Raw genomic sequence first — 23,179 nt, forward strand, 5'->3', positions numbered from 1 at the left:
CAATAAGATTTATTGCTTAATTGGGCAAAATAAAGGATTTTTAAAGGAATGGATTTTTTAAAGAAAATTAATTGATTTTGTAAAGAAAATTAATGGATTTTTTGAAGAAAATTAATGGATCTTTTAAAAAAATAAATGGATTTTCTTGTGAAAAATGTCTAAAACCCCATTCTATTCCATTGGAAAAAAAAGATTTATAATAAATTTATTCTTAACATTTAAAACAAAATAAATTAAATAACATTCATTTCAAATGCCATTAAACACTTTGGAAACCCAATATCAACTATTTTATGCAAAAAATTGTATTTGATATTTAATTGTTTATCGGATTTTAGTAAAATTAATATTGCCTTAAAGAGACTGTTGTACTTTCACGTGAACCTCCATTTACCAATTCACAACGGTACCCTTTAAACCTTTATCTCATCACAATGTAGAAGATATTACCGTTTTTTGGCTTTAAAAGTGTTTAACTCTGAAAATATTCTATATTGTTTCTGTAGCAAGATATCCGCAAGTCTAAACTTGAGTAAGAAACCCCAGTTATGGAAACATTATGCATTCTTGATCGAGAAAAGCTTTTAAGGGCACCGATGTGAATCGGACATGCCAATCTACAAATAGGAGGTCACTTGAATATACGTAATAGTCCAATTAAAGGGAGTGACCGGCAATATATGGTAGTTGAACTAAGAATTTAGTATTAAGAAACTTTTTCGAAATGATTTGAGACCCATAAGACGTTTTTTCAATGCATATTTGTTCAGCAATAGCGCAAATTCAATCTTTAAAATCCTCATAGATTTTTCATTTTTGAGGGATGATTTTGAGAATCGTTTTTTAAAAAATTATTCAATAACGGCGACAAAAAATATAAAAAAAATTCTTCAGTAAACTAATTAGTTGTTTAGGAACAAGATGAGAAAATACAAATTAACTACTATCATCGAAAATAAATAATCTTATTCAGTTATTGGTTTCTGTAATGTCTCATTGTAAACAAACATTTTCTATAGATTTCCTGGAATGTTTATTGAAAAGACGACATTTGAAGAATTTGAAGAAATCTGCGAACAAATTCAAGAAGTATAAAGGAATTCAATATAATGATGAAAAAGAGATAATTGATTCTAGCATTGATTTAGTGATAGATTTCAATTGAGAAACATGTTCCTAAACATCTAATTAGTTTTCTTCGAATTTTTTTTTGTTATTGTTATTTGATGATTTAAAAAAATCGATTCTCAAAAAAAAACCAAAAGATGAATTTGTACGTCGACTTTGCGCTCAAACTCCGTGATTATACTTCATTAAAACGTTTATTATGTCTCAAATGAATCCTAAAAATTTGTCCACAATACTACATCCTCAGTTCAACTTCCATAAATTGCCGGTCACTCCCTTTAACAAATAAAAACCATGGCGCCCGGATGTACCTTGAGGTTGAATTTGTGCGACGTAATCGCATCCTACTCTCCCCCTCTGTCATGATATCTGAAAAAACTGAAAATTTACTTTCCTCGAAAAGACAAAAATTTTTCACTAAAAAGTCTTTAAAAATCAAACTTTTAGATACAAGGCTGCCTTCGGACGGGAAAATTTGAAGAGTTCAGGTCGTCGCATAGTTTTGTATGTTTATCAATCTGTTTATTATTATTATCTTTAGTCAAAACAAAAACAATTTTGATAAAAATTATTCCTTATCTTCTTGTTATTCTAAATTAAGTTATAAAAAACATGTGGGGTTAATCAGCTTTAGTAATGACTTAAACGAACACGTTAAAGGACGGATAATGTATGTATTCCCACGACCAGGGGGGAAGTGCAGAAGTCCTCAATTATTGTACACCATATGGCCATTAACAAAGGCCAATATATGGTCAAATTTCTAGGAAATAAAAGAATTAATGTTAAACATTTTTATTTCTGATTACAAATTGAGGTGGTGGATTACCAATTGAGGAGCGCACATGCCGCAAAACACGTTTGGGTGGCGGTGATCGATTACTAATTTAGGACTTCTGCACTCCCCCCTCCCACGACACTGCAACTATCGCAATTCCTAAATTTCCTGAACATATTCAAATTTAGTTTGTTTGTTTGTATCCAATAAACGTCAAAACGGCTTAACCGATCCTGACCAAACTGTTTCTGGTAATGATCCTATAACCCCACGAAGGCGATGATAATTCCACTGTGTTCTGGTTATCACTGTAATTAAATAACAAGGCGAGAACCTATAAAAATACTGAACTTGACTGCGTTAAAATCTTTGAACTTTCTGCGCAGAAAACACTTTAGTCGGTCAACTTTGGTCGCAATAAACAACAGTTTCATTTGCAATAAGGGGGGGGGGAATAAAGGATCAAGAACCTTAAAGTGTTAAAATTAAGGGTGCAAAGATTTTATTATTTAAAGATTTTTTTTGACTGATTCCTTATTAATTGTTTATGATTTCTATGCTTGTTAATAGACTTATAAAACTATCTGTAGATTGATAACAGGGAAAGGGGGTGAACGCACGAGCTGCGACTAGAACACATATATAGACTACTTTACACTACACAACTGAATGGGGGGGGGGAGGGTGTTCTGCACACCGCCCATAGATTAGCATAATATTTTGACGCTCACATTTATCATTCAATTCTAAGCTTTGGTTTAATTATCCCACATTTTTTACGTCATGTAAACCTCTCTGAAGTCTATAGTTAAGTAAGTCCCTATTTTATGAAGTCCGTATATTATAGTCCCTAAAAACTGTAGAATCCTGTATTTCACTCTACAATTAATAAAAGTCCCATCCCCCGGGCCCCCCTTCTATCAATTTTGTAAATGACCACTTTTTTCAGCAAAATTATTATTTAAAATTATTATTTTAGGGTTAAGTTAGATAAACTTAATTTATGGGCCGAGCGCTGCGGCTATGATAGACTAGGGGGCCGAGCACCGCGGCTAAGGCAGGCTAGGGGGCCAGGCGCTGCGGCCACATGACCAATTATATGTATGTGATAAGAGATCCATGTACAAAATTTACAAATTATATGAAGTTCTAAAGATAATTGTATCATAACTTAACTAAATTCTCTGAGTCCCAACACTCATGGAATTCTTTTTGTTTACTTTTGTATCAATAAATTTCAAATTGTACACGAACTACGAAGTACGATTGTACGCAAAGTACCTTATTAGGAATTAATACAAATGTCGTCGTCTGTTTGATTAACTTACAAAGAAAGACGATGTTTTAATGAGAGAAGAATGGTTATCACAAGCGAATTAGAGGGGGGCCTAGGCCCACGGGCCCCAATTTGACCTCCTCGAGGGGGGTTAGGGGGGTGGCCTCCCCCTAAATATAATAAATAGAAAGCGTCAGCACTGGAGTTTACAGATATAAAGTAGGAGAACTGAAGACAAATAGAAAGTAGGAGAACTGGAGTTTACAGATAGAAAGTGAGAGAACTGGAGTTTACAGATGGAAAGTAAGAGAATTGGAGTTTACAGATAGACATCTGAGAACTGGAATTTACAGATATAATTTAGGAGAAATAGAGTTAACAAATTTAAAGTACAGGGTGTCGCACGAAACATGACAGTTTTGTTGAATTAGTTTGGAATGTCTTCTTCCATAATTTGTTGAGTTGTTTTATACCTAAGAAAATTATAAAAATATTTTTGGGAGTCAAGTTATAGAATAATTGATTTCAAAGTAAAATAAATTCAAACAAAAGATTTTTCTAACGAAATAAACTGCAAAAAGCCTTTAATATCAGATACAGCTTAAAGGGAAAACGACATTCAGAACTATTTATCAACTGTCATGTTTCGTGGGACACCAGCTGTAGGAGAACTGGAGTTAACAAATAGAAAGTGGGAGAACTGGAGTTTACAGATAGAAAGTAAGAGAATTGGAGTTTACAGAAAGAAAGCTGAGAACTGGAATTTACAGAAAGAAAGCTGAGAACTGGAATTTACAGATAGAAAGCTGAGAACTGGAATTTACAGATAGAAAGTAGGAGAACTCGAGTTTACAGATAAATAATAGGAGAAGTGGAGTCTGCAGATAGAAAGTGGGGGAACTGGAGTTTACAGATATACCTATATAGAAAGTGGGAGAACTAGATTTTACAGATATAAAGTGGGAGAACTAGATTTTACAGATAGAAAGTAGGAGAACCAGAGTTAAAGACTGAAAGTGTCAGGTTAGGTTAGGTTAGGTTAGGTTAGTTTAAGCTTATACTTTTTTAACGAATAAGAAATAGGAATTTACTATTTTTTGTTCAATTTTTAGGGGAGCCCAACATTTTTTTGCGTGCTTTTGCGCATTCCCCCTAAAATTATGATTACTTCAAANGGATATCCTGGTTAGATGAGAGAGCAAGGAAGTTTGGATATCTCTGGTTAGATGAAAGAACAAGGATAGATCTCTCTGGTTAGATGAGAGAACATGGAAGGATGGATATCTTTGGTTAGATGAAAGAACAAGGAAGGATGGATATCCTGGTTAGATGAGAGAACAAGGAAGTTTGGATATCTCTGGTTAGATGAAAGAACAAGGATAGATCTCTCTGGTTAGATAAGAGAACAAGAAAGGATGGATATCTTTGGTTAGATGAGAGAACAAGGAAGGTGGATATCCCTTGTGATCGTTAACGAAGGGTCGTCGTTAAGGAAGGTTTGTGATTAACTATCGTTAACGAATGGTCGTCGTTAAGGATCGTTAATGAAACAACGAGTTTATAAAAAACGATCGTAATAAAAACGATCGTTTTTAAAAAACGAACTGTTAAATAAACGATCGTTTTTTAATTCGTTTTTGATTTTTCGTCGTCGTTTTCATAACGAAACGATCGCTTTTTTAAAAAAAAATGAAAACGTAGCATCCCTATGGATATCTCATAAGTTTAATGAGAGAACAAGAAACGTACACAAGTCCAATAAATGTTCAAGCGGCTGAACTTCTTGGACCGAATTATTTTGAGAACAACGCTATTTACACCAAATTGTGATTTTTTGAAATTGTGAATACCAAACCAAATAATTCCTAAGCTTACTAAATCAAGGATACATGATAAGAATAACTTCCTCTATGTAGAAACTGTAGTATAAGGTTGATAATTAGAGAGAGTTTTTAAAATATGACTCTTTCCAACATATACTGGACTTTTCTTTTCCAAAAAAATTGGTCTTTTACCAAAAAGTTTTTATCCCTATTTATTTAAACAACCTGATATGGTACATCTTTGACATTTAAAGCTATATTTTTGCTTGGATCAAATAGGCTAAGTTTGAAAGGTTTACATCATTAGGTCGCGAAGAATTAGGAATTTAAAAGGTTTAAGTTTGTTTAAAATATTTATTGACAATGTAACATAAATCTGCTTAGAGAAGTCCAAATATTTGGTCAGAATATTGAATTTTGCCCAAAGTATTCCGCTAAAAATTGTAATCATTTTGTTCAAATATTAGGGCCAGAAACGCTTTCAGATGGTTTTATTTTACAAACAAAAAGTTTGGGGTTATTTTAACATTTTTTTGCTATAACTAACCTTAGAGGGCGCTTCGCGCCCATCTTCTAAATTAATTGTGAACATGTTCTCTTTATGAACATCGTAAAACAAAAAAAAATAAATCGCGGATTTTCACAAAAAATTTCATGGATTTTCAAAATTTTAAAAAATTTAATGAAGATCGAATTTTGATGGAGACAAATATTTAAAATTTTGATCATTCATAAACCTTTCCTGGGGTCCCTAGATGTCCCACAAAAAATTTGGGCCCGATCAGTTCAGCCGTTTTGACGTTTATTGGATACAAACAAACAGACAAACAAACAGACAGACAAGCCAAATTTATATATAGATACAGTGATAACCATTTGCTTTTAACAACATCGAATACACTCAAGACGTGCTACAAAGTCGTCTTCCTATTTCAGAGTTTTCTGGTTATCACTGTAGCAAAAGATGGTCACGCAAAATGAATATTACAGAATTTCTTTAATTTTGGAATGACCGAAATATTTTGGTAAATTCAAAAATTAAATTTTCTAAAAATTAATTGCTATATTATAAGATTTTGCACACACAGTGATCCAATAGTTGAACTTGTAAAGGTAAATTTGATGAGAATTTTGCAAATGACTTTTTAAGAACTTGAGTTAAAAATAAGTGCTTGGATGTTTTGCGCTTCAAATATTTATAAGTGAGTTAGTTTTAGTGCGGTAAAAATCAAAATTCAAAGTCAGAGGATTAATGACACATTAAACTACCTCCAGCATTGAAATTTGTAACAGCTTTTCATAGCAGTCTGGATCTATATAGGTTTTCATAGCAGTCTGGATCTATATAGGTTTGAATTTATTTAATACTGACTTCGGAACCCAGCTTTGCCTGGAGTTCTCCTTAATTTATCCAAACCGCAAACTTGCTGGCACTGAAAACTACAGTGGGAGGGGGGGATTAATTTTCTAAGTTTGTTGATTTTGTAGAAAGAACTAAATGTAGGTAAATCAAGAGAACTACTGCCAAAGTTCGTCCCAGAATCATGGATTTGAGGTAATTTTGCAAAAATAAGTTTTTCAAGTGAAAATTTTTTAAAGGAAAAAAATTCTAATTTTGAGATGAAAAATAATTTAACTTTTTAGCCTATAATATTATATGCTAAAAAGTTTGATTTTGGGTTCCCTCAAAACAAACCAGCCAATTTGGTCCATCCGTTTTGCCAGCTGTAGCTAACATATATATACAAATATACAGATATATTAGCGAAGAAATAAAATTTTGCATTCAAAACATATTTTTAAATATATATAAATATCTGTCTGTCTGTATTTATCCATTAAACTACAAAACGGCTGAACTAGTCAGGTCCAAATTTGTTGTGGTATCTTTTAATTAAATCCATCAAATCTGGTTAGTTTCAGGAATCCCTTAGCATATAAGAGATCTAAGAGTGAGAGTCCTTTATATCAAGAGGAAACTGGTAAAAAATATATTCAATAAAAAAAATTTTTTTGTTAAAAGAAATTTTAAACATTTTTGTATGTAGTTATTAAAAAATCTTGTGGCAACAACAGCATTTTGATTTCTGAACAAAAATTAAATTTTCGATATTTTTTTTTATTTTTTTGTGTTTGTTTTACTTTTTTTAGCTTGAACAGTAAAAATTTTTGATTTTAAAAAACAGATTTTAAAATAATCATTGAAATTATTAAATCATAATGATTTTTGCACAGGTCAAATTCTCAAAATTATTATTTTAAATTTTTTGTTTTGTTTAGAGAGACCTGAACGCCGAAAGCTTGTGGTGGTTGGTGATGGTGCAGCAGGGAAAACAAGTATTCTCTGGCAGATTTCAAAAGTAAAATAATATTTTGAAAAATTTAAAACATATATTTTGATAGATATAAATTTATCCCTAAACCACATAATTTTATATAGTTAAGCTTTTTGATGATAATTTAATGAAAACTTTTTTAAATCATGCAATTGGAATTTTATCAATATTTTATCCATATTTTATCCATATTTTATCCATAATTTATCCATACTGCTAATTGACATAATTAGCTTTTTCTTTAATTGTCGAGATATGATTTTGTCTGTATGAGAAAGACAAGAAATGTTCCTTATTTTAGGATATATTAATTGTTCCTTATCTTAGAGTACTATTTTAACTGTTCCTTATTTTAAAATAATATTCTAACTGTTCCTTATTTTAGAAAAGAATTCTAACTGTTCCTTATTTTAGAGTAGTATTTTAACTGGTCCTTATTTTGGGGAAGTATTTTAGAATAGTATCTTAACTGTTCCTTATCTTAGAGTACTATTTTAACTGTTCCTTATTATAAAATAGTATTCTAACTGTCCTTATTTTAGAAAAGAATTCTAACTGTTCCTTATTTTAGAGTAGTATTTTAACTGTTCCATATTTTGGAGAAGTATTTTAGAATAGTATCTTAACTGTTCCTTATCTCAGAGAAGTATTTTAACTGTTCCTTATTTTAAAATAGCATTCTAACTGTTCCTTATTTTAGAGTAGAATTCTAACTGTTTCTTATTTTAGAGTGGAATTCCAACTGTTCCTTATTTTAGAGGAGCATTCTAACTACTGTTCCTTATTTTAGAGGAGTATTCTAACTGTTCCTTATTTTAGAGTAGTATTCAAACTGTTCCTTATTTTAAAGTACAGGTTTTGTAAGGTTTTCATCATAGACTTTTTAATCTAATTTTGTATGTTTAGTGTTTGGTATTTTAATATTTTAAAATAAAGAAGTTTGTTCTTGGACTTTTCAAACTGTCATTTTTAAGGGAAACCCTGTATTCTCACTTTTCCTCTTTTTAGGTAAGGTTATAATGCATTATAACCTTGTTTTTAGGGAAGTATTCCAACAGAACATATACCAACCGTTGTTTAGGGAAGTATTCCAACATAGCATATACCAACCATTGTTTAGGGAAGTATTCCAACAGAGCATAAACAAACCGTTGTTTAGGGAAGTATTCCAACATAGCATATACCAACCGTTGTTTAGGGAAGTATTCCAACAGAGCATATACCAACCGTTGTTTAGGGAAGTATTCCAACAGAGCATATACCAACCGTTGTTTAGGGAAGTATTCCAACAGAGCATATACCAACCGTTGTTTAGGGAAGTATTCCAACAGAGCATATACCACCGTTGTTTAGGGAAGTATTCCAACAGAGCATATACCAACCGTTGTTTAGGGAAATATTCCAACAGAGCATATACCAACCGTTGTTGAAAACTCAGTAATTCATTTAAGGATTAAGAAACCGCCATCTTTTATCGCCAGCAGGTAAACACACAACTTTTATACTCTTGGCACAAATAAAAAAATTAGTAAAAATTGTTGAATTTTAGAAATAATAGACCTAACTCTCTAGACGAGTCAAAGAAGTCAAATGTAATGGTAAGAAATTAAGAGATAATTATTTTTTTCAAAACACGTTTGGTATAAATATTTCTCGGATTAAAGGGACTGTAAGCGTAATTTTAAGCAACCTTCTATGAAAAGCTTTGTCTTATCAAGTATCAAATAGAGATCAATCGTTAAGATTTTGAAAGCTGCTTATTTTCTATTGTGGTTTCTCAGCAAAAGCGACTTGCGCATTTCTGCTGCAGGAAAACAAGTATGATTTATCAGAAATAATACTGATGTGAATTGGGTCTTGTAATATTTGCACTAAGGGTCATACTCATATAAAATTACGTTTAACAGTCCCTTTAAGCTTTATTTAGACATTAAAGGATTCAAAATATTATTTAACCATATTTGCTAAAAAACATGTTACATGCGAAAGATGAAAGTTTGTTATAAAATCTATGAGAACAGCACTTTATCATATTGAATCAAGAATATTAGAAAAAAAAACTTTCTGCATACAAATTCATATATTTGAATTTCAGAATTTTTGAAAACTAGAAAGACGACTTTTGACTCAAATTTGTATTTTAAACAGTCTAACGGAGAGAAAACAAATCAATTGTGCAGTGTACACAGAACCATTTGACTTAATAAGTTGGTTTTAAATGTATTAGTCTCTGATGATTGGCCTGCCAACCAAAAAGAATAGAATATATATTAGAGTGGAATTTAGATAATCTCTCGGTATGAATTTTTTCAGTCCCTTTCAGCCTGAAAGGGAGTTCAAAGTGTACAAATAATGTAAATGTTCACAAATCATATGCAGTAGAGTACATTAATACAGTATGTTCCTTAGACTATCCATTTCAATTTCGAATTTTTTAAAGCTATTAAATAAACTTTATAATGAATTAGGGGAATAAAAAACGTCATTTGATTTATAGTTATAACGGAAAATCATCGTTTGTAAAGTGAAAGGCATAGAGTCTATATGAAATGATCATTGGTCAATTATGAAACCAGCCTATTTCATAATTTGGTTTTCTTTTAATATTAATTTGAGATTTTCTGTAAAATGATATTTCAGGGCCCAACAGATTATATAGCATAAATATGTGAAGTACACCTGCAGTATGGAAACAGTACAACAAAATGGCCGTTTTACACTTTTTTCTAGTAAATTCCCCTCTAATATATATTCTATTCTCTTTGCTGTCAACTCTAAAATCATTGCCGCAGTACAGGCTCTGCAAACAGAAGGAAAAGGTCAAAAGTAAGACTTTGTGACCTCGTGGCTCCATATATAGTTTTCATTGACAAACAAAGAAGATCAAAGTTATCCAATTAAATTCAAACCAATTTTCTGTCAAATATATGCAAGACCAAAAGGATGTTTAGCTGGAAGAAATCAAATAAATTAAACATATTTTTAAAATTTAGATAGATCTTGAGCTAACGCTCTGGGATACGGCTGGACAGGTGGATTTTTTAACTCTATGGATATAATCAGAGCTGAAAACTTTAGAATTGTGGATATTAAGATAATCTTTTTATTGTTCTAAAGATCTAGTTTAATCTTCCCTTTGCACCATGAAAAGTGTGTAAATTTAACTAATAGAGTGGCATATGCCAAATCCGGAAGAGCCAATCACAAGCTGGGAAAATTTGAAATTTTACGCGCCAATTAATGAGAGAACTCGTAATTTATTTAGATTAATAGATCGGGATTAAAGTTATCCATATCTAAAGTTCCTTGCTCTGAAGCAAAAACTTTTGTATTGTTAATCTCGGGAGCAAACACTGATCTCCAGCTTATCCAGATCAACAGATAAACTTAAATTATGGGATTAAGGATTGATCCTTAAGATTAAAAGGGCCCACATTAAATATCGAGATCAAGCGTTCGATTTAAACAAAACTAGAAAAAAATGTGCAATTTTTAATATTTAATGTTAAAATGTTGTAAAATAGGAGGAATTGGACAGAATCCGTCCCATCACTTATCCAAACACTGACATTCTTCTGCTAGGCAAATGATCAGTTAAACCAGAGCTTACAACTTTTAAATGCACGTAATTGTTAGGACATCTTTCCTAATACTTTTTTTATTTTTGTACATTTAAAAGTTCATGGATTAACATTTTTCTTGACATATTTCAACTTTTAAATGTTCTAATTTGTTGAAATATTCTATTTTGTAAAGGACGAGTAAAGCAGAGCATTTTTTCTTGTTAATCGATTTTCAAAAACTTGTAATCCACGTTTGTTTTGGTTGAATTTTTGCATATTTTCTCTCAGGGTCAAACTTTGGCACAATTTGAGAAAAAAAATGTTTTTTAAAAAACAATTTGGAAATTTTAAAAATTTCTCAGATCTGTGTGGAACCGGTTAAAAGTAAAAACCTCAAAAATTAACCTGCAGAAAGCATAAGGGGAAAACTAAAAAGTTAAAAATATCATAAAAACTACTTTTTTAATTATATATAATTGATTATGATTTTCCAGTATGTTCAGTGGATAACCCAGATTCTCTTTTCAATATAAAGGAACTATTTTAATTCAAATATTTATCAAATTAATTAAGCAACTATATAAACTTTAATGGCCCGTTTGATTTAGATGGACTGAATGGGACTGCAAGCGTAATTTCAAGTGACGATAATAGGGTTTGCAGTAGGTTTCCAGCGAAAAGGGAAAAAAAAATTTCGCGACCATTTCGCTTCATTTTTGTATTTCGTTCGCTCACGAAAAATGCGAAAATTTTCGCTTTTTTCGCGAAATTTCGCTTCAATCTGTTTCGCGAAAAATGCGAAATTTCGCGAAAATATTATGCGAAAATTTCGCGAAAAAAATAATGCGAGAATTTACAGAATTTTATAAAGAAAATGCATAATTTAACCGAAAAAGTTGCGAAAATTCAGTAAAAAAGACTAAATATTGAGAATACAAGACTCATTTTCAAAGAGGAATTTATCCGCGAGCCCAATTGATGGATTAACACAAAATATAAATATAGATTTAAGAACGACTAGGAGGCATTAAACAATTCATACATTTGCTTGAAAATACTTTCACGACCGTTAAGATCTTTCTTCTTAAAAAACAAGATAAAATCTACGGGAAGAACCAAAATAATTCGGAAACTTAAAAAGATAGCTTGAGAAATCAAATTGTCTGCGTTCAAAGCAGAGAATTCCACAAGCTCTTTTGAGCAATTAATGGTTCCAACTATAAAACTCATGGTTTTCAAAAAAAAAAATTCGCATTTTCGCAAAAATAGTTTGCCTTTTCGCTAAACTTTCGCATTTCGCATTTTTGCGATTTTTTTTGCGAAATTTCGCTTTATTTATTTTCACGAAAAAAGGCTAAATTTCACGAAAAAGTTTGCGAAATGCGACCGAAATCTTTCGCATATTTTCGTTCATATTTCGCATTTGTTCGTGGAAATAAATGAAGCTAAAACTGAGCGAAATTTGGAGAAATATTTTCAAGAATAATATTGCTTAAGCTGTATTTTCGCTTTTTGAGGAATTTTCGCAAAAATTGTGCATTTTTTCGCGAAACGATTTTTCCTTTTTGCTGCAAACCCTATATCCAAATATACATATGCATGAATGAGCGAGGAGCTTTGTTGTATAGATTAAAAAATCAGAATTTTTAAAATGGTTAAATATTCTATGTTATTTAAAAAAGGCTTTCAGGCATTGAACAATTCCAGTATTTGGTAAAAAAATGGTTTTAACAGGCTAAGTGGAATACTGAAGTTAGTCACTACTGCAGGCAACTTCATCAAATAAATTCAAAAAAGGAATTCAGTCAAATGATGAGTTGAAAAATACCAAATGATGAGTTGAAAAATATCAAATGATTAGTTGAAAAATACCAAATGATGAGTTGAAAAATACCAAATGATAAGTTGAAAAATACCAAATGATTAGTTGAAAAATACCAAATGATGAGTTGAAAAATACCAAATGATGAGTTGAAAAATACCAAATGATGAGTTGAAAAAACACCAATTGATGAGTTGAAAAATACCAATTGATGAGTTGAAAAGGGGTGTTCCAAAAATTCTTGTAGCAAATAAATTGGATCTTGCAGACGACCCTCGAGTGAGAGCAAAATTAAAGGTATTAAAGGGACTGTAAGCGTAATTTCAAGTGACTCTTTATGCAAATCATTTTCAAGTTTCTCTATAAAAGAGACTTGTGCATTTTCACTGTAAGAAAAACTTTTAGGAATTATTTATAGAAGAACACTTTTAAACCTAGATTCTCATAAGACCAATTTGGCTTATCAAACATCCAGGAGGGTAGGGAGAAATATTCAAGGCCAAAATGGTCGAGTCACTTTTGCTAATATAGAAACTCAGATAAAGGTTTCAAAGGAACCATCTTTTCGTGGAGATTCAATTGAAATTTTATGCTTACAGTCCCTGTAAAGAGACTCTCTCCAAGTAATGTCAAATAAACCCTCATTTAATCAAATTAACACACAGTCCCTTATAAACTTTTATCTGAGTTTCTATATTAGCAAAAGTGACTCGACCATTTTGGCCTTGAATATTTCTCCCTACCCTCCTGGATGTTTGATAAGCCAAATTGGTCTTATGAGAACTTTTTGAAATTGTTCAGGATCAAGGATTGGAGATTATAACTGCTGAACAACTGGAAAAAGTTCGAAAGGAGATAAAAGCTGACTCCGCCTTCATAGTTTCTGCTCTCTCTGGCATCAATATAAAGTAACCATCTTCTCTTCCAACTTGATAATCGTAAACATTTCAAACTTCCCCTATTTATTATAAAGGGTTACCCACATAGGATAAGACTTCAGAGACGACTGTACGCTGTTTCTTTATATTCTTATTACTTGCCAAATTAGGATATTAGTACCTGGGATATTAGTACCTGGGATATTAGTACCTGGGATATTAGTACCTGGGATATTAGTACCTGGGACATTAGTTCCTGGGATATTAGTACCTGGGACATTAGTTCCTGGGATATTAGTACCTGGGATATTAGTTCCTGGGATATTAGTACCTGGGATATTAGTACCTGGGATATTAGTACCTGGGATATTAGTACCTGGGATATTAGTACCTGGATATTAGTACCTGGGATATTAGTATCTGGGATATTAGTACCTGGGATATTAGTACTTGGGATATTAGTACCTGGGATATTAGTACCTGGGATATTAGTACATGGGATATTAGTACCTGGGATATTAGTACCTGGGATATTAGTACCTGGGATATTAGTACCTGGGATATTAGTACCAGGCCCCAAAATATCACAAGAACAAAATTTGGAAGATACAGAGTGTCCCAGAAAGCATGATCATTAACACAATTAAGCATTACATATCTATTTAGTGGGTCACCCTGTATAATTAATGATTTATCAAAATAATCATCAAATTATAGACATTTAATTTATTTAGAAATTTGTTCGAGGCTGCAGGAGCATTGGCCCTCAGCAAACCTAAAGCTAGAGTTAGAAAATGTCAAATTTTCTAAGAAATCTGTATTTTTAGATTTAAACTGTTTTGTGCTACTTTTTTCAAATTTGTAATATGATTATATAAAAATCTAAATATGAAATATGCAAAATTGGAATTTAAAAATCTAAAACTTAATTTTTTATTATTTACTTCAATATTTATCGATGAATTAGATAATTTTTGCTTTTTACAATAATATCATATTTAATGGGCCTTTTTTACTTTTACAAATTTACACATTTTTACATTTACATATTTACGTTGTGTATAATCTTAAACTTCATAATAAATTTTATATAAAATAAAAATCTTTTGCTAAAGTGTTTCTAAAATTATTACATGGTTTGCAGTTTCTGTAAATTAGGCAAGACTGTTTCTAAAATTACTAAATGGTTCAGTTTCAACAGATCAAACTATACAGTTTGCGACAAATATTCAAAATTTTAATCTGTAGGAAAAAAACCAAAATTATTAAAGTTTTTTTTTTTTTAAGTTTAAATGTTGTTGATTTTTTCAGCAATGAATATTACAATATCTAGCTTTTGATATCATTATCTATAAAATAGGAATGTTTTAGTTTTTCACCCATTTGCTAGATTCCGAACATGCATTGCATATCAAAAGAGTTTCATGTCCGATTTATCTATCTATCTATCTATCTGAGCCCTTGATTTAAAAGCTTGCGGCTCTGGTCGTAATTCCTTAAACCCAGCTTTAGGGCCCATTGAAGGGGGGGAAGGCAAGCCACACCCGTAACGCTTCCTATCCACAATTTTCTCACAATCATAGATTTGAGGCAAAGCACTTTCCCATTGCGCTTCCTTGGCCACACCCAAATAGCTTCCGGAAAAATGTCTTAATTTTTAATGCCTAATTTCATCCATAAATGACTAATAAACTCCCATTTGGCAACGCCACGAGGGGGGGGGGAGTGCAGAAGTAAACAAACGCCACCCAAACGTGTTTTGCAGCATGCTCGCTCCTCAATTGGTAATCAGAAATAAAAAAGTTAACTTTAACCCGTTTATTTTTTAGAAATAAGACCCTATTGACCTCTGTTAATGGCCCAAGGGTGTACAATATTCTCAAAGCTTTCTTTATTGCTCCTCAGTTTCGGAAATACATCTATAAGTACACCAATTTTTGAAACCCACGGGAATGTTCTTAAAATTTGAAATTCTATGTTGAGTGGGTCAACTTATATAGGGAAAAAAGCTAAACTCGTAATTTACGACCAAGTGCGGGTAACCAGTGAGAATAACCTTGACTGCCCTAGTTTAAAATTTGGTCGTCAGTCTCTTTAAACTTGATAATAAAATATGTTCTGTTTAACTAACGCGCCCTTTACATTATCATTGATAAGTCAACAGTTAAGTTTTGTATTTCCTTGAGTAAACTTTTTACGCATTTCTTTATCTCAAAATAAGACAGTTAGGAAAAATACAAGAATAATGTTACTTTTTAATAATAGTTATTAACATTCATTCATAACTTGGGATTTTTCTTCATATTCTAAATCACTTAACCCTATCCCGGTTGGGCTAAATAGGTGGGGGGGGGGGTTATTTTTATTTTTAGTCGAGTTTAAGTACGGGGACTGCAGGTCATGTATCTCCAAAGAGAATAGAATATATATTAGAGTGGAATTTACTAGAAAGTGTAAAACGGCCATTTTTTGTACTGTTTCCATACTGCAGGTGTACTTCACATATTTGTGCTATATAACCTTTTGGGCCCTGGAGCATCATTTTATAGAAAATGTAAAATTAAAATTTAAAGAAAACCAAATTATGAAATAGGCTGGTTTCATAATTGACCAATGATCATTTCAAATAGAATATATATTAGAGTGGAATTTACTAGAAAAAAGTGTAAAACGGCCATTTTGTTGTACTGTTTCCATACTGCAGGTGTACTTCACATATTTGTGCTACATAACCTTTTGGGCCCTGGAACATCATTTTATAGAAAATCTAAAATTAATATTTAAGGAAAACCAAATTATGAAATAGGCTGGTTTCATAATTGACCAATGATCATTTCACATAGACTCTATGCCTTTCACTTTACAAACGATGTTTTTCCATTATAACTATAAATCATTGAAATATTGAAATGGAAAGTCTAGAGAACGTACTGTATTTATGTACTCTACTGCATATAATTTGTGAACATTTACATGATTTGTACACTTTGAACTCCCTTTCAGGGACTGACAAAATTCATACCGAGGGATTGTCTAAATTCCCCTCTAATATATATTCTATTCTCTTTGTGTATCTCACCCAATGCACTAAAACAGTTTTAAATTCGAGTTTAATTATGAAGTTGGAAAACTGAAGGAGATTTCCAAAAAAAGTTTAAACGATCATGATGGACAAATATTTTCATTGAATTTGCTTTAGTTAAATGTTTTAATTAACGATTAATAAGATAGAACGAGTTTAAGAATGGTTTGAACGTTGAAGTGATAATTCATTTTTGTTGTTTAGATATTTAAACAAAATGAAACCTATTCTATATTTGATATTAATATATATGCTTCTCTCCCCTACTGTAGATGGGAAGGGGGGTGGGGGCAAAGGAGGAGGGGGCAGGAGTGGGGGCAAGTCCAGGTAAAAAATATCAAAAAAAGGAATTGAGTCTTTGCCCCAAACTCTGATCTTCTAATCCCTATATCTTAGCAATCTAATTGTTTGATGTAACAGAATTCACACTTTGAAATATCTCAGGTCTGCGATATTTGGTTGCAAAGATATAAGGATTAGAAAATTAGAGATTGGAGCAAAGACTAAATTTCTAATTTCAGAGATCCCCGTTGACAATTTTATCTAAAAACAATAATTGGATATTCAGAAATGATAAAATATGGCCAGTGTTTGGTAAAAGTGTCTCGTGTATTTCTTAACCATGGAGACGAGCATAAAAAAGATTAAATTGTCTTGAATTCAGATTAAATTCAGAATAATAATTATTTAACATATTGTCTATTATTTGATTATGCATGAATGGCAGCACATTTGTAAGTTATTTTCTAATAATCATGCGAATATGAATCATTCGCTAATAATAATTTAGCAATATTAGAATATTTCATTTTATATTTAAACAAATCTATATCAGTCTTTAAAATATGGTGCAAATAAAAATTTATTTGAAGTCAAAAAAAATTTTTGGATCTAGGTTTTCTATAGCAAGGATCACCCCCCCCCCCCCACACACACACACCATATATGTTCAGTACTAAGTTTGTAATAAATGCCGTACTCGTAGAACTGCTTCCAGACCTGTATGAATCCAGGTACAACTCGTCAGATCTCAATGTCAACAGGGACACATGCTTTTAAGCGGTCAATGCCAAGCCAATGGGCACGATCTCAGCTATCAATGTCAAAATGTAGTTTAGGTTTATAGATATCGTGTAACACAATATTTATTAAAAGCTATGTTCTCGCTACGTACTGCAATGTACTGTAGTACTCTGACTAAAGGAATAGTGGTGTTTAGTGGTAAGTGCCTCCCACCCCTGGAAGAGAGAAACTATAAATTTATTAAAAGTTTATTGATTAGAGACTGCACCAGCTGACTACTCTCCTCAAACCCTTATTTTCTAACTTATATTGAGGTAACCTGATGTTATACTGCAGACATTTCATATTTAACTCCATTCCGACTGAGGGGGGTCATTGTGATCCCTCTCTCTGTCTATTTTGGGTAAACCAGACGACAGTTAGAATAGGGTTAAAGTTTGAATTCTTCTTAAATAGTACTTATTTATTCCATCAGGTCGCAAAGATATATTGATTAGAAAGTTTGAGTTTGAGGAGAGTAATCAGTTCTATTAATTTACCTTGAATTGCAGTGGGAGCAAGGTTGGTAAAAATAAAGGAATTTCTTGGAAGAAAGCAGCTGCCGTTATAAACAAAATACACAATTTTTCCTCATCTATATTCGATCATGATTCCATATTCTGCTAAGTTCTAATTCTAAAAATTCCGCTTTTGTTGGTTCTTGATGGGACAGTAAGCGTAATTTCTTCCTGGAAGAGGATTAATAACAGAAACCTTGAAACCTTTATCTTATCAATCATGTGGAAGATACCTTCGTTTATTTAGGTTTAAAAGACAAAAGTGTTCCTAAATGTTTTCCTAAATAGAAATTGCAGTTTACTTCTGTAGAGAAACCACAATTAAAAAAAATAAACGTTGATTTCTAATTCATTCTTGATTAGACAATGCTTTTAAGGGTACCGTGTGAATCGGACATTGTCATCTTTAAATGGAGGATTACTTGCAATTACGCTCACAGTCCCTTTAAGTGTCGTGAATTTGTTAAGTTCTCACTTATAATCATATGTTTTGTGTAAAACTGTATCTTAATTTTGTTTTAGCTCGCTAAAGCCACCACAAAGTTTGTTGCATATTCTCATGGAGGTGACTGGGGCTTTGATGACTGGAATAGGTAAGATTTTTAAAACTATTTAAGTCTATTTTTTTCCAACTGAAAATATTTTATATTTATTAGTTTCGAATGTCATAAATAAAGAAGGTTTTTACATTAATTTGTGAGCAGCTAAAATAATCAAACAAAACTCAAGTCTGGGAAGAAAGCATTGGAAGCAATTAGAAATGAACAGGTTAACTAACTAAATGTAAAATGAGAGACGGAAATGAGCAAGAATGCTAACCATCAGCTGATTCATAAACTGGTTTGAACAGGAGTTTTTGACTACCTGCCTAAAAATATACGATTTTAAATCCCTTATTAGGCGACTTTCAGTCTTCTAAAATGAAGTCATTTCTAATTCAAAAATAACGATTTAAAATTGTTTAAAATGCAACTAAAAATCGTTTAATTAACGACTTTTTTGTCCTTAATTTCGAATCGGAGTTTATAGACGTTTTAAAGATGCAAATTAGGCGCCTTTTAGTCGTCTATTATGAAGTTTTATTTACTTCACAAATAACGATTTAAAATCGTTTAAAATGCAACTACAAATCGTTTATGAAGCGACTTAAATATATTTTTTAGTTGGAGGCAAGCCGATGGGTTCCTGTGCAGATCACACAATGATTGCACTTGGATGGATCCTAATTTAAGAGTAATATTTTTTTTATAAATAATTTATGTTTTGCAGAATTCATTTTATTCGTAATTTTTCAAACCAAGGTTCGTATTTAATGAATTTGAGAGGTCGCTTAGCTCCCCACCACCGGTTCAAATTCTATGCCACAGATTCCAAGTATTCAAATCCTCGTGAATCTTTAATTAGTTGAAGATTTCTGAAGACAAACTTTGTTGCAGTCATACTTGATCAATAATCATACTTGATCAATAATCATACTTGATCAATAATCATACTTGATCAATAATCATACTTGATCAATAATCATACTTGATCAATAATCATACTTGATCAATAATCATACTTGATCAATAATCATACTTGATCAATAATCATACTTGATCAATAATCATACTTGATCAATAATCATACTTGATCAATAATCATACTTGATCAATAATCATACTTGATCAATAATCATACTTGATCAATAATCATACTTGATCAATAATCATACTTGATCAATAATCATACTATATTTTAGTGTGAAGATTATGAAATGAGTGTTAGTCCTAGTCGAGCTTGGTTTGGAGGAGATCTTGCTTCTATAGTTGGAAAGTGTGAGTGTACCGAAGGCAATTTATGAAATTACACGTAGATTTGACACAAAATTGACATACAAACTTCGCTAAGTATGGATGTCATGCGAGTGGGGGAAGGCAGGCGGCCATAAGCCACAACATTTTCCCCTTCCATGCCTCATATTAAATGTTTTGTCTTCTGGCAGCCATAAGCCACAACAGTTGGTCTTCCATGCCCCAACATTTAAGTCTTCTGGCAATTATTACTTTTTTAAATAAAAATTTTGCGCATTGAAATTGCGATTTTCAAAAATCCAGCTGCATTACGCAAAAGATAATTCCTTTAAGAAATATTAGAAGTTTATTAAAGATCAATCAATTGTGTGTTCAGTTGATAAACTGCTTTACATCTTACAATTTTTACATGATTTTACGCATTTTTATTTGGGTACTGAGCCAAATTGTTCAGGGAAGTCTAAAGAATAAGAAAAAATAAGAAAAATCACAATATTAACTTTTATTACCTGACTACAATTTTCTTGTCTTATAGTGCAAATTTTCGGTTATGGGCGCCCTTTGAACTTAAAGCTAATGTGTGGCATGGAAGGGGAAATGTTGCATGCATATACCCGCCAGCCTACTCCCATGCTCGGTGTACTGTCCCATTCTGCTGTTTAGATGCATACTGTACAATTTGCTCTAACTCTGCTTAAAAGTCAGCAAGGTACTTCAAATGTAATTTCATATATCTATGAAGGATTTGCATGGGATGATGATGACCTGACCTGTCAAGTAGTTTCCGGTTTATCAGTAGCTGTCATTCTGATTTTAACTGGAATTGTCATAGGATTATTCATAGGAGTAGGAATCTGTATATGCAGGAGAAGAAAATAACTTTCTTCTTAATTTCAAGATGGCCGACTCACAACTGTTGACCCCTTTCTCAGTAATATCGAGGGAGATATCCTTATCTTTCTGTCTGGAAGATGTAAATCGCTTAATTTTTTTCAACTTGTGTTCTAACTATACAGTCCCTTTAAACTTACTTTCAAACTACACAGTCCCTTTATACTTACTTTCAAACTACACAGTCCCATTAAACTTACGTTCAAACTACACAGTCCCTTTATACTTACTTTAAAACTACACAGTCCCTTTATACTTACTTTCAAACTACACAGTCCCTTGAAACTTACGTTCAAACTACACAGTCCCATTAAACTTACTTTCAAACTACACAGTCCCTTTAAACTTACTTTCAAACTACACAGTCCCTTTATACTTACTTTCAAACTACACAGTCCCTTGAAACTTACGTTCAAACTACACAGTCCCATTAAACTTACTTTCAAACTACACAGTCCCTTTAAACTTACTTTCAAACTACACAGTCCCTTTAACCATTTTAACAAGAAACAATTATAATGTATTGAACAAATTTGATAAGAGCTATGCTAATATGATAATAGCTTGCTAATATGATATAAGCTTAATTTTACGCTTTGACTATAAGAGTATACTTTACTAGCTGAAGGGCCCGGCGTTGCCCGTTGAAAAATTAAAAAATTAAAAAATTTAGAAAAAAAAATATTTTGACCAAAACAATCTTTTTTTAGCCTAAGACACCCCCGGCTACCCATGAGTGTCCACAAAAAAAGTCAGCCCATTTGCTCCAGCCGTTTGGCCGGCTACAGATAACATATATATACAGGAATGTCTTGTTTTATTATATAGATATTTTACAAAGATGTTAAATATGTATTTATCAAAATTTGTAAATTATTCATTTTTATGAAGCATCAGTTTATTGTTTTTATTTAAAAATCCATTAATAAATAAACATACTTTTTTGTGATTTGTTTCTTACACTTTAAGATCTAAAATAACGTAAATAAGCTAGTAAGCTAAAAGATCTTCTTTGTATTTTGATTTTATCTGAAAAACTAAAATCGAAACAAATTAGTTTTCGCTTCAATACTTTGAAAACACAAATAAAAACTTAGACAACATTTGTGAAATCCAAGGAAATTGTGTTTTTTGGGACAATGGGGTTGAAAAACATTGCACCCTTTTGGTATATTTTCCGCAACGGGACCCTGTCAACAATAATTATGCAACTAATTATGCCTGAGATGGCATTCACAAAGAACTCTTTCTGCTTGATGAATGACATGAAGTTGCAACTTATTCTGATCTAAACCCTGACAATGATTTAACAGATCTTTATTCCATTCTTTTCTTTTCAAACCTCCTCTTCTTAAAACGGTTTGGAACAGCCGTCACCTCACTCTAAAAGTTGCCGGTATAACATGTCGTACTGTCAAGTCTGGACCACCCAGGTCCCAGTGTAGAATCGACCCAGCTCGAGTTATGCAACAAATATAGCATGGCAAGATCTGTGGTGTCGTTACTCGTTCTTATATGAAGAGTTTTAAATCGTAATTTAATCTCTATGTCATTTTCTTTTAAATATATTGCGCAGAAACATTGCATCATCAAGAATTTGCTTTGAGATTTGAATAGATTGGTGTTATAGAAAATATTGGTTTAATATTTCATTTCTCTAAAAAAATATTGAAAAAGTGATGACCAGCAAACTTTGGAATAAAAAGTCGACTTGAGTTAGTCCAATGAGCATGAAATTTCGATAATTTATTTTTTTAATAAAACTGAAATCAGAAAGAAATTTTAAATATCTCCGGCAATGTTTACAGCACAAAAGGTAGACCACATTTTGGAAATACCAGGACTAGGAGAATTTGTGGTTACTGTTTCAAGAATCATACATGTTAAAGAACGGTTTAATGACTGAATGTCTCAAATAAAGTCAAAGACCAAATACCACATTCAAGTCGTCTTACTACTGTCATGTTTCGTGGGACACCCTGTATACCAATTTACGAATAGACCAAAAAGAATCTGGATTTTAGACCGTTTGAATATGTTTATTTGAGTGGATTTTTTGTATTTAATTACATTCCAAAATCACGCAACCTCTGTCATTCAAAAATCACCAAACCTTCAGTTAAATCATTATCTAATTCAAAACTAATAAAATATAAATACACTGAAAAAAGGGATGCTTACAAGGAACGGGAGGGGGCAAGGATTGATTGATAGATTGATTTAGGTCAA

The 23,179-nt window shown here is 31.8% G+C and overlaps 2 protein-coding genes and 1 long non-coding RNA gene across 7 annotated transcripts in view; 2 read left to right on the top strand and 1 right to left on the bottom strand.

Moving 5' to 3' along the window:
- LOC111713715 (diacylglycerol O-acyltransferase 1) overlaps positions 1-1,502 on the bottom strand; it is an 18,940-nt gene extending 17,438 nt beyond the window's left edge. Inside the window, exon 1 of the mRNA XM_023488650.1 lies at positions 1,440-1,502. Within this exon, the coding sequence (XP_023344418.1) occupies positions 1,440-1,492 (53 nt within the window). The 5' untranslated portion in view covers positions 1,493-1,502. The remainder of the gene's footprint in view (positions 1-1,439) is intronic.
- A 4,326-nt stretch (positions 1,503-5,828) lies between these two features.
- LOC111713717 (ras-like GTP-binding protein rhoA) lies at positions 5,829-14,467 on the top strand. 5 transcript variants are annotated; one of them, XM_023488656.1, is made up of 13 exons: positions 5,829-6,030; positions 6,510-6,560; positions 6,929-6,987; positions 7,286-7,365; positions 8,734-8,825; positions 8,891-8,939; positions 10,335-10,373; positions 10,866-10,923; positions 11,399-11,439; positions 12,639-12,673; positions 12,951-13,023; positions 13,528-13,634; positions 14,339-14,467. In XM_023488656.1, exons 2-13 carry the CDS (start codon positions 6,550-6,552, stop codon positions 14,412-14,414), a joined length of 720 nt encoding a protein of 239 aa, XP_023344424.1. In that variant the 5' UTR covers positions 5,829-6,030; positions 6,510-6,549; the 3' UTR covers positions 14,415-14,467. The 5 variants fall into 5 exon arrangements, with proteins under 5 accessions (XP_023344424.1, XP_023344422.1, XP_023344425.1 ...); XM_023488654.1 differs by having other exon boundaries at positions 5,830-6,030; positions 6,923-6,987; XM_023488657.1 differs by having other exon boundaries at positions 6,030-6,118.
- Positions 14,468-18,767: 4,300 nt separating this feature from the next.
- Positions 18,768-20,098, top strand: LOC111713710 (uncharacterized). Its single transcript, XR_002767771.1, has 3 exons — positions 18,768-18,859; positions 19,430-19,499; positions 20,008-20,098. It is a non-coding gene; the product is annotated as an uncharacterized LOC111713710 (long non-coding RNA).
- The last annotated feature ends 3,081 nt before the right edge of the window (positions 20,099-23,179 follow it).

The sequence above is a fragment of the Eurytemora carolleeae genome, unplaced genomic scaffold (genome assembly GCF_000591075.1).
Source record: "Eurytemora carolleeae unplaced genomic scaffold, Eaff_2.0 scaffold1312, whole genome shotgun sequence".
NCBI lineage: Eukaryota > Metazoa > Arthropoda > Copepoda > Calanoida > Temoridae > Eurytemora > Eurytemora carolleeae.

Bases quoted from the DNA above. Each gene is read 5' to 3' on its own strand.
- LOC111713717 (XM_023488654.1), top strand. The intron at 6,988-7,285 runs GTAAAAAATATA...TGTTTTGTTTAG, and splicing joins TTTATATCAAGAGGAAACTG to AGAGACCTGAACGCCGAAAG. The intron at 10,924-11,398 runs GCAAATGATCAG...ATGATTTTCCAG, and splicing joins CACTGACATTCTTCTGCTAG to TATGTTCAGTGGATAACCCA.